The 12,483-nt window shown below is 39.0% G+C and overlaps 1 protein-coding gene across 1 annotated transcript; it reads left to right on the top strand.

Annotated features, from left to right (window-relative positions):
- The first annotated feature begins 204 nt into the window (after positions 1 to 204).
- LOC145037636 (putative disease resistance RPP13-like protein 1) lies at positions 205 to 5,473 on the top strand. Its single transcript, XM_078986336.1, has 3 exons — positions 205 to 4,053; positions 4,870 to 4,988; positions 5,070 to 5,473. Exon 1 carries the CDS (start codon positions 314 to 316, stop codon positions 4,049 to 4,051), a length of 3,738 nt encoding a protein of 1,245 aa, XP_078842462.1. The 5' UTR covers positions 205 to 313; the 3' UTR covers positions 4,052 to 4,053; positions 4,870 to 4,988; positions 5,070 to 5,473.
- Positions 5,474 to 12,483: the final 7,010 nt, after the last annotated feature.

Genomic DNA, 12,483 nt, shown 5'->3' with positions numbered 1-12,483 from the left:
AATATCACTTTATATTTAAAATGATTACATATTTGTTAAGTGGATGAATTAAAAATTTTAATTCACAAGTGGAAATATCACTTTATATATAAAATGATTACATATTTGTTAAGTGGATGAATTAAAAATTTAAAATTACTAGTGGAAATATCACTTTATATTTATAATACAAAAGTAAAGCAGTGGTAAAAAGACGTTGACCAAAACAATGGACAACTAACTGAACTAAGGCTTGAATCGTTCTTTTCAATCCACAGTCACACTTAATTCATCTTCATCCCGATCATTCATACCTACGCCTTCACCACAAGCAATGGCTGGAATCATTTCTGCCTTGTACTCTTTGTTTTGTGACAAGCTGGCCTCTGATACCTTCAAGCAGTTTGCTCGTTTCAAGAAAATCGATGACGACGACATGGAGAAATTAAAGATGTCGTTAATCAAGATCAAAGATCTGCTTAATGATGCTTCTGAGAAGGAAATACGTCAGGAAGCTGTTAAAGAATGGCTGAATAGTCTCCAACATTTGGCTTACGACATAGACGACCTACTTGACGAATTGGAAACTGAAGCTATGCATCGTGAATTCTCAGAGGAATCTGAAACCCCGAGCAAGTTAAGAAAGCTCTTACCAAGTATGTTTACTATCTCACCCGAAAGTGTTAGGATGCACGACAGGTTTGAAAATATTATCACCAAGTTAGAAGAACTGTTTGAGGAAAAATATAAGCTTGGTTTGAGTGTGATAGGTGAAAGCCCAAAACATAGAAATAGAAGGTTAGAGACCTCTCTGGTAGATGCATCTAGTATTATTGGACGCAAAGATGAAAAGGATGCTTTGATCCACAAGCTATATGAACCATGTGATAGAAACTTTAGCATCGTGCCCATAGTTGGTATGGGTGGGGTAGGTAAGACCACTCTCGCTAGACTTTTGTATGATGAAATGCAAGGGAAGGATCGTTTTGAACTCATGGCGTGGGTCTGTGTTTCTGATGCGTTTGATATTTTCAATATAAGCAATATTATTTTTCAATCAATAGGTGGGGGAAGCCAAGAATTTAAGGATTTAAATCTGCTGCAAGTAGCTTTAAGAGAGAAGATCTCAAATAAGCGATTTCTGCTTGTTTTAGATGATGTGTGGAGTGAAAGCTATACGGATTGGGAAATCCTAGCAGGGCCATTTCTTGCAGGGGCACCCGGAAGTAAAGTTATCATGACAACCAGGAAGATGTCGTTGTTAACCCAACTTGGTAACAATGAACCTTATCATTTGCCTATTCTATCTGATGAAAGTGCTTTATCCTTATTTTGTCAGCATGCATTGGGAGAAAAAAACTTTGATTCACATCCGCTACTTAAACCACATGGTGAAGGTATTGTCAGAAAATGTAATGGGTTGCCGTTGGCTTTGAAAGCACTTGGAAGGTTATTAAGGACAAAAATAGATGAGGAAGACTGGAAAGAAGTGCTGAATAGTGAGATATGGAGTCTAGAAAAGGGAGATGGGATTGTTCCGGCTCTCAAATTAAGCTACCATGATCTCTCTCCATGTTTGAAGCAGTTGTTTGCATACTGCTCCTTGTTCCCCAAGGACTTTGAGTTTGACAAGGAGAAGTTGATTCTGTTGTGGATGGCAGAAGGTTTTTTGCAATCAACGACAAACAAGACAATGGAACGCTTGGGTCTCGAGTATTTTAATGCGTTGTGGTCAAGGTCATTTTTTCAAGCTGCACCAAATGACAAATCGTTGTTTGTGATGCATGATCTCATGAGTGAGTTGGCCACATCTGTTGCTGGAGAGTTTTTTTCAAGGGTAGACATTGGGATGGAGAAAGAATATAGGAATGAATCATTCGAAAAGTACCGTCATCTGTCATTTGTTCGTGAGGAATACATGGTTTCCGGAAGGTTCGAGCCACTAAAAGGAGCTAAAAGTTTGAGAACATTATTAGCCTTATCTGTTGGGGCGATAAGAAAGAGGGAAACATTCTACTTATCAAATAAGGTCCTGGATAACTTACTTCAGGAGTTACCATTGTTAAGGGTCCTAAGTTTGAGTCATCTTGGCATAAGCGAGGTACCCAAATTCATTGGCAGTCTAAAGCACTTGCGGTATCTGAATTTATCTCAAACTGATATCGAGATTTTACCAGAAAACGTCTGCAATCTTTATAATCTCCAGACATTGATCCTTTTTGGCTGTAGATGTTTAACTAAGTTGCCCAACAGCTTCTTAAAGCTTAAAAATTTGAGGCATTTGGACATTAGGGATACTCCAGGTTTGAAGAAGATGCCCTTAGGGATTGGTGAGCTGAAAGGCCTACAAACTCTCTCTAAGATCATAATTGGAGGTGAAAACGGATTTGCAATAACCGAGCTTAAAAACTTGCAAAATCTCCATGGGAAAATTTCCATTTGGGGGTTGGGCAATGTACAAAATGAAACGGAGGCACGCGGCTCACACTTATCACAAAAGAGGTTTACCGAGTTAGAGTTGGATTGGGGTTATGGGTTGAACGTTTTTCGAAAGGAGACACATGATAAGGAGGTCCTTACTGAGCTGAAGCCTCAAACTGATAGTTTGAAGAAGCTTAAAATTGTGTTATATGCGGGTACAGAGTTTCCAAATTGGGTTGGGGATCCTTCGTTTGTTGGGTTAACTCATGTGTCGATATATGGGTGTGAAGAATGTACATCTCTACCAAGACTTGGGCAGCTACCATCACTTAAGGAGTTGTATATTGGGAAGATGAGTAAGGTGAAAGTTGTAGGTTGGGAGTTGCTTGGAACAGGTGTTGCATTCCCTTCCCTTGAAATTCTGACTTTTGATAGTATGCCAACATGGGAGGTATGGTCAACCAATAACAATGGGGTTGTAGATGCAGCAGTGTTTCCATGCCTTAAAGAGCTTATTATTCTATTTTGTCCTAATCTGGTTGAAGTCTCACTTGAAAAACTACCTTTACTCAGAGTTATGACAGTAAAAGGATGTGGTCATGGTGTGTTGACAAGCCTGGTTCATGTCGCTTCATCAGTCACCAAGTTGATATTACATGATATTTCAGGTCTTACTCTTGATGTGTGGGGAGGTGTTATGAAGTATCTTGGGGAAGTTAAAAAAGTAACAATAGAATTGTGTAGTGAAATAAAATACTTGTGGGAATCTGAAGCAGAGGCAGGTAAGCTTCTTGCGAATTTAAGGAGGTTGGAGGTACGTAATTGTTCAAATTTGGTGAGTTTAGGAGAGAAAGAGGAGGATAATTGTGGGAGCAACCTAACATCTCTTAGGTGGTTGTGGGTATCTGATTGTGACAGCTTACAGCATTGCAGCTGTCCAGATAGTCTTCAGTCATTGTTTATTTTGACCTGTGATTCAATTACATCTGTGTCTTTCTCAACAGGAGGAGGGCAGAAGCTCAACTCAGTTTTCATCCGGAACTGCAGGAAACTTAAATCGATGAATGAATTGAAGTACTTCATCCAACTGATAGCATTCGTAATAGAAGAGTGTCCAAGTCTAGAGTCATTTCCATTTCCTGACCATGAGTTGCCGAATCTTGCCTCGTTAACAAATTTGAAAATAACAAACTGTACAAGTCTGGATGCTTCCTTTCCTGGTGGGCTTTGGCCTCCAAAACTGTGTTACCTTACCATAGGAGGGTTGAAGAAGCCCATGTCAGAGTGGGGCCCACAGAGTTTTCCAACCTCACTTGGTTACCTACATCTATATGGCGGACCATATGAAGATGTGACTGATTTTAGTCGGTTGTCCGGTCTTTTTCCTTCATCTCTTACTTCTCTTTGCATAGAAACATTTGAGAAACTGGAATCAGTTTCAACGGGACTCGAACACCTCGCCTCCCTCCAACATCTCAGCATTGTCAAGTGCCCAAAGATGATGGATCTACCTGAAAAGTTGTCTTCACTTTTGAGTTTGGGAATTATTGAATGCCCAAATTTGAAAAAAAAGACTAGTATAGGAGGCTCCTATTGGCCCGTCGTCTCTCTAATCCCACGCCTCCACGAGGATGACTATATGTTTTTGTGAAGGTGCGCCATTATCTATGCCTTTTGACTTCTTTTACTTCCATAACGTATAAATTAAATTACTGCCATTCAACCAACATTTTAGATATCCAAGGATGTATTTCGATAAAAGTTCTATTTACATCTAGATATTCGTTTGTTAACATGGTATGTTTACTGATTTAATATGATTAGGGCTGTAAAACGTGAGAGTACCACAATGGATTGCAAAAGGAATTAAGTTGGTGTATGGTGGACTAGGATTGGTTGTGAAGACTAAAGTTATCATTGTCTTTTAAAGTTGTAGAAGAAATCACAAGGATAAGAATAATAATAACTTAATGTAGTACAAACAAACAAGTTAAATACTTTCAAATCATGAGTCATTTTGATAATATACCGCCTAATTTAATGTAGTCTTATGCATGACTTCTGACCCGCTTTAATACTAATTAAACCCATTAAGATTATGTTGATGTAATTTTCATTAAGTAGATCGATATTAACACGGCTAAATATGATTCTATATTTGTGAATTATCGTGAACAGAAATGCTATTTATCTTTCACTGCCATATATTTATTAGCTCCATGTTTTTTCCTTTCAGAGCATATTTGGTATTTCTATTTAGTGTACTTCTTTGGAGGGACCATGATATGTGTTTTATTGTTTATGATTCATTTTTCAATTATTTTTTCTTTTGTTATTTGGTGAATAATTGCTGAATTGTACTCGTATAATTAATTTGTCATAATGTATCCGGTAGTCATTTCCGAATGAACAACTTCTCTTTATAGACTTTCTGAATTTTGTATGTTTTTCATAAATTTGGAGATGTAGGAGTTTGTAATTTATGTGGGATCAAATCTTGGAGATGGATTATAAATTTATCAGCTTGATCTTTTTGGACAATCTGTAATGATCGAACAACAGAAACAATGGGGGAAAAATTGCAAAGGGTAAGCTCTCTACTACTATGTGCCAATTTACTCAGTATCATTCCTGTTATAAAATTATTATTAACATGGATCTTTTAACAGTGGGCTTATGATAAAACATAGAAACTAGCCTCTGCCTCCATCTCCACCTCGACCTGTCTGTGAGTTGCCAACTGCTGGTTCAAACAGAGGGACTTTGAAGACTATGGAAAGTGGTTGATAAGTTTGCACACAAGGTGTTTGTGGCTTTGCTTGTGAGAAAATTAGTACTGCTTTGACAGTAGAAATAGTTTTAAAATGCTCTAATCAGAAGTGTTTTGGAGATGTTTGTACGAAAAGTCATACAAATACTTACATTGTTACGTATCCAAGTGACAGGATAGCATTAGCAATTCTCTGCACATGTTGCACCTCTTTGTACTGCTATCACTTTCGGATACAAATACTCGTTTTCTAAAATTTTGAATATTTCGGATATCCGATATCCAAAAATTTATTTTTTATTATTTTTATCATATTTTATTTATTATTCACAAGGTAAACTAAATGCTTTTATATAATAAATAGGTTTACTTTTAATATGGAATGTATGATTTATATTTTTGTTATAAGATGGTTATGAACATTTTGAAAAGGCAAAATGTTAAGTACGAATCTGTTAACTAATAATATTAATAACTTGAAACAGATGAACATAATCTTCATGACAAATGGAGGTGTCTTTTCTTTTTCCACATAAAACAAATATAAAGGAGCTTATAGGATTACTTTCAAAATCGATACATATGATGACTTGCAACTAAAACTGAAATTATAGTTTTTTTTTAAGGTGGTTATGTCTTATTTATTAGGACATTAAGAGCGAAATGTTTTTATCTTTTTAGGTCTATCCGGACAATGAGTCTTGATTGTGGTTACAAATGTTTTAACATTTAATACATGATGGCTCAACGTCTTTTTTGTTTTGAATTGCAAGTGGTTTGTAACTGTTGGGTTGAGTTGCATCTTATAGACAATTAACAACTTAATATATTTTAAAATAGGTTATTTTAAGTTAATCGATATTTGATAATAACAAAAAAGCCAAAAAATTTGGATATCCGATATTGATATCCGAATTTGGATATCTGAAATTTCGGATACGGATTTGGATACCAATAATACACTATCTGAATTTTGGGATATCCGAAATTCGGATATCCAAATTTTCGGATATCCGGTTTTGAACACCCCTACACTAGATAACTTAATATTATATCGCGGACTATATAATGATGTGAAAAACTGTAATCAATTGTCACATCTTCTTCCTTCATCTCTTGCTTCTGTTTCCATAAAGGAAAAAAGGAATTTGGGAAACTGGAATTTGGGAAACTGGAATCAGTTTCAATGGGAGACTCCAACACCTCACCTCTCTCCAGCATCTCTCTGTTTCCAACTGCCCAAAAACGTTACATCTACCAGAAAAGGTGTTTCCTTCACTTTTTTCTTTGAAAATCGATAGATGCCCAAATTCAAAAGAAATGAGCATTAGAAGAAGCTCTTATTGGCCCCACGTCTCCCTTATCCCATCTTCATCCCTATGTGGAGCGCATCTTGTAGAATCCTCCATTAACCATGCATCACTATAATATCTACAAACATCCAAAAGTTAAAACATAAATATATAATACAAATCAAGTGTATAATTTAAAATCTTATACATTGGATGTAAAGAGTGAGCTAAACAATGTAGGGGAGTGTTATTCTTCGCCTATCGAGCCATTAAAATACGATGCACAACATTGTAAAAACAACTTATTTGAGATGTCGGACGTTTTTCTTTCTTGTAGATCTCAATCTTCACTTTCTCAATCTTAGAATCCCACATCTCATAGACCAAGTGTAAACATGGCTTGTCAGTATCACAAGCTCTAATAATCTCATATATAGGTCCAGTGAAACTAAGAATATATGTTACTTTATCCCACCAATCATCATTCAAAATATACTCTTTCACAGCGTTTGCTTTCTCAGTGTCATCTAATCTATAAGAACACTATTCTTCGCTTATGACCATAGCTTGAAGACCCTTTTTGATAAGTTTCAATCTCTTAAGCATCACAATAATGGAGGCAAAGCGAGTGTCAGCAACACAAAGCAGCCTAAGAGGAGTAAACTTGGTGAAAATTGAGAGCCTCATGTTATGGTTCATGATGAAATTTAATATTGCAAATGCCTCTTCGTGAACTTCTTTTATCCAGCGGTACTGTTCATATGTTAGTTCATTTGTTTCCACATTCCTTGGTGAACAAATGTTCTTGTAACACTCTAAAAATTCAAGCCAATTTAAATATTTCAAAAACAACCCACTTTCATTAAGTCATTACAAAAAGGTTTTCAATACAATGATTATCAGAGTCTTCCCAGAACCATATCGTAAAACATAAACATGAGGAGTGGTACGATCACGCCTTCGCCTTGCCACAGTTTCCTGAAGTACTTGAAAAATATAAACCACAACTGTAAGCCCCCGAAAGCTTAGTGAGATACCCCCAAAATACCAACCACATATACCACACATAACATAACATAACCGAACAGAATATCTATGCACTTCGGGTCTACTGTGTGACTGGTCCGCCCTACCGGGCCTTCAGTCCACCTGATCCACCCTCTAAGTCTATCGATATCCATCGAGTCTGCAGTGTGGTTGGTCCGCCCACACCGGGCCTTCAACCTACATGGTCCACTCTCTAAGTCTACAGTATGACTAGTCCGCCCGCACCGGGCCTTCAGTCGGCCTGGTCCACTCTCCGAGCCTCGGCACGTCTGGTCCGCCCTCGTGGGGCCTATAGCCTATCCGGACCGCTCGCTGGCCTTCGGGATAACCGGTCCGCCCTGGGTGTGTTGGCCTACAGTGCAAAGCAGGACCCGCCTCAACCCAACTCCAGTCCGATAACCATGTGCACATAAACATACAATCATATAACAATTCACATCCAATCAAACCGATCTAGCAGATCAAATAACATAACATACTCCAAACAGGATACTGACCTAACCGGTCACTAGCATCACATCATCCTATATACCAAGATATCGACCTTAACCAGGTCTCTAACATATACCATCCTAACTACCATGATGCAAACATAGCAAAGCAACAACATAACAACGATACCTAGATTACAATCCAATAAAGGGCCGACATTGGTGCCTTAGACCCTGTCGATATAGTGAGGATAACTCACCTTGCAACTGCTGACTGAAAAGATAAGATCACGTTGCTCCAACCTCTGACACGAACTCCACCACTGACAATACCAAAATACCGAACTCAATAAATACCAAAAACTACCAAATTACCCTTGGAAGACAACTGGTCAACTCTTGGTCAAAGTCAAACTCCTCAGTCAAAGTCAAACTTCCTGACTGACACTACTCGCCGAGTCAGCCCGCTGACTCGTCGAGTCCCTCAACTCTGAAAACTCCCATATCACGATCCAACTCGCCGAGTCGCCCCAAGACTCGCCGAGTCCTACGAACTCTGAGTCACTTCCCGCTCAAACTCACCGATTCACAGCTCAACCAGGAAAGGTTAGGACCTCACGAACAGACTCACCGAGTCCAAGGCTATCTTCAACCAACTCGCTGAGTTGTTCTTCCAACTTGTCGAGTTGTTCTTCAAACTCGCTGAGTTTCTGCCTATCTTCATGCAACTCGCTGAGTACCACTAGCTCTTAATCCTTTGAGTGGCTTTCCAAGCCATGCAGGGGCTCCAATTCATAGATCTACCCTTCCACAAGCTATTCCTCACGTAAAGTTGCAAACTTTACGTGAATCCAAAGAGATCTAAGAATAGAACACTCTTGGGATAGGGTTTGGGACAAGAAGGCTTCACTAACAACTCTTGGGCATGAACTTTATGGCTTCCTGGACCACTACAATCCTAGATTTGAGGTAGCAACCTCAGATCTTACACCAAACTCGAGATGAACCTCATTTATGCTCCAAAAACCCCACAATTGATAGATCTAGATGCACAAAAGCTCAAGAGCAGATCTCTTACCTCCAATGCTAGCTTCCACTGGAGAATGAACCAAATCTCTGCAAAGCCCCTTGTTCCAAATCTTCTTGCTCTTTAATTCCCTTCCAAGATTTCCTCCAAGGCTCTAATTACTCACAAAGGAAAGCTCACACGAATTTAGGCCTCTGGAACTCAAAGGGAAGGTAAAGAGGCTGGGGAGGGGGTATTATGTTCTTTATATAGGGCTCAACCCCCGGGATTAGGGTTTTCTCCATACAACACCAACTCGCCGAGTCTACCCATGTGACTCGCCGAGTTAGTCACTTATCACGTGACCTGAAACGTGACTCGACTCGCCGAGTCTATCCATAGGCTCGCTAAGTCGACCTTCTTATTTACACTTTTAGCTATTCAACTTTACTTCTGAATTTCCGGGATGTTACAATTCTCCCCCACTTAAATTAGGCTTCATCCCCGAAGCCTGCTGCAACACACAATTCCAATAACTATTCTTGCAATGCACAACCTAGCATTAACCAAACCAGGTTCCTCAAAACACTACCATCGAAACCCGAAACCCAACTCTTCCCCTGCAGTGTCCTGACCACCGCCTCAAGCCGGCCACCGGTTTCATCCTCTGATAACCACACTTATCAACCGAGTACCACTTCATGGTACTTTACTCGTTCCAGATCACAATAATCACTTGACTCTTACGAGCTATATATAACCTTGAACCACCGGGATCCCGACCCAGTACCGCACTGCTATCATTTTCCTCGTCAGACATATCCTTCACCGAATTCACTACTAAGACTTAACTTGATCCTTTACTGAGTCCAACTCTATCCCTTCCATGCTGACATGACAACACTTCCTTCAGCTTTAGAGCAACTCCCATGAGTTCTTCTCTGTCATCACATACACATGTTGAACTAGCTCTAGCATTCTCGGCTTGGGAAAACCCGACACACTGATGACACCTCCAAACATCCCCCCCCAGGATGAATTACCGCTACAAGCATAATTCCTTGTTCACACCAAACTGGGAATCTAAGGCTCCATCCTTGCATCCCTTCAGAGCCTCTTTGGCTCTACACCCGCGGAACTCCTTCCGTGATCTACGCAGACATCCAACCCGTATGTGATTCCATAACACTGCCGCAAACACTCTGCTCAATAACCATGATTCGAACACCTCAATCATACCTCTGCGCTACTGCTTTCGCTTCCATGAACTTACACTCCCTCTCAGAGCTACATACCTTTCCCTTTCCTTATCCAAGGAAATCTACTTGGCCGCCTTGTCACTACAACAAGTGCCATGGTGCTCGCCCAACGCTACACCATTCCCTTATAGTATAACCGCTATCCCATGCACCAAACATGCTCTAAATTTGCTCGCCAGTACTCTCAAGTCCATGCACTACCTTCCACTAATCATGATCAAAATCCGGGGCCAGACCTTCTGATGCTATCATATCACAACATGCTCATTCCATCTCTTCATACATATCTATTGACACATGCGAAGTCTTCAACATGACTGGACCGCCTTACCAAGCCTTTAGCCAATCTAGACCACTCTCAGAACCTTCAGCATGTCTGGACCGCCCTCCAGGGCCTTCAGCCTGACTGGTATGCCCACCGGCCTTCAGTCTATCCGGACCTCTCGACTAGCATTTATTGATGGGTTTTAGACATATGAACATTCCTATGTGCACATACAAACCCTAATGTTTGGATCTAAGTTTCTCTAATTAAACATGCACTGAATCCAAGACTTCTAATGGCTAATTAGGTATAAGAACAATACAAAACCAGAGTTAGAAGCTTACCTTGAAGCACTTGTTTGATCTTCTTGTTCTTGGAGCTTTAGAGTCACAATTGTCACCCCTCTAATGACTTACAAACACCAACTAGCAAAGAGAATGATTTGAGAGAGAGGAGAGAGGAGGAAATCGGCCAAGTTTTCCTTGCTGTAGAAGAGATGCCGATTTCCCTATCCCAAGGGGTCTATTTATACTTGTAAGGCTCCTAGGGTTTCACCCTTAAACCCTAATTGGATAACTTAGACTCTAAGCAATCCTAATCCTTTCCTTAGATAATCCTTGGATGATTTGAGGCTTATCGTAGCCCTAGAAATCGCCCATACCCTATCTCTTAAGGATTCATAGCCCAAAGTGTAACTATCAAACAATTCATAGTTTATACCCTCTTATTTAATTAATCTCTTTAAGTCACCAAATTAATACTAATTAATCTATGACTTATATTAATCAAATAACAATATTATTATTTCTTATATTATTCTCATAATATATTAATAATATATATTCTCTCATAATAAATCATCCTGTCAAGTTGCTATGGTGAAGGCAACCCAAAAGGACCATGCACAATCGGGTCAAATACTTGCCTAATATAGTTGCAGCCTTAGACACTATTCCAACAGTCTCCCACTTGGATAAGTCTAGTAACTATATGCACAAGTACAATCCAATTTGCAATCGTAGCTCTCAAAGACGCTGTCAAAATCTGATCTAATCAATCTTGTCCTTTTGATAAGGGATCGTACAGTCCTCTGTTAGATATCATGCTGACTATTCTATAGAATGATTAGTCTAGCATTTGGTTTCTCGATCTCCGATTTATTTGACATAGAACTTAATTGAACACATCAATTCAGTTCTGACCGGGCCCGACACATAAGTCAAATCAAATCATCAAGCGGCCGAGATATCGCTTTTTCCTTCTTAGGATAAAAGTTACAGATAAACTTCGACTTATATGCATTTACTTATTCATTAATCAACTATACACAACAATGCGTTTTATAACATCGAGATACCAATGCGTTTTCGCATTATCAATGTACAATCAATTAACAAATAACAAACCATATATCTAGGTTTTAAGACTATATGATGTTATCGTCTTGCGATCACCCTTTTTATCACATTCCATAAGGTGATTCCAGCAAGCGCGGGTTTGTTCCAATGCTCAAAACTAGTTCATAAGCACTCATGAACGTTGCAACAATCTTTTGCTATGTCTAATACCATTTAGACACTCTACACACCTATTCATGACAATCTTCATTCATATCTACTCCCGACATATGAACGATTGTGGACAATTTGAATAATTCGATTATTCTTAATAAACTCAATTATTCTGGAAGTCAAAACATGCAAAGTGAAACAATAGTTAAACAATTAACATAAGACAGTAACATTACTTATAAATAAAACTCCTTTATTTAATCACCAAATGTTAATTACATTTATCTATTACACGTTTCTAATACTATCTAATCTATGCTAATATCATCCCTCAGCCCAATACTCCTAGCATGCTGCAAGTGCTTAACCCTATTCAGTCCCTTCGTAAGCGGATCTGCTGGGTTATCTTCTGATGATATCCTCTTCACTACGAGTTGTCCTTCTTCTACACGATGTCTAATAAAGTGATATTTTCTGTTGATATGTCGTGATCTACCATGAT

The sequence above is a fragment of the Lactuca saligna genome, chromosome 3 (assembly GCF_052625555.1).
Source record: "Lactuca saligna cultivar CGN05327 chromosome 3, ASM5262555v1, whole genome shotgun sequence".
In the NCBI taxonomy this organism is placed as follows: domain Eukaryota; kingdom Viridiplantae; phylum Streptophyta; class Magnoliopsida; order Asterales; family Asteraceae; genus Lactuca; species Lactuca saligna.
The sequence above is the reverse complement of the archived record's forward strand: the minus strand, read 5'-3'. Positions and strand labels throughout refer to the sequence as shown.

Bases quoted from the DNA above. Each gene is read 5' to 3' on its own strand.
- LOC145037636 (XM_078986336.1), top strand. From the start codon at position 314: ATGGCTGGAATCATTTCTGCCTTGTACTCTTTGTTTTGTGACAAGCTG.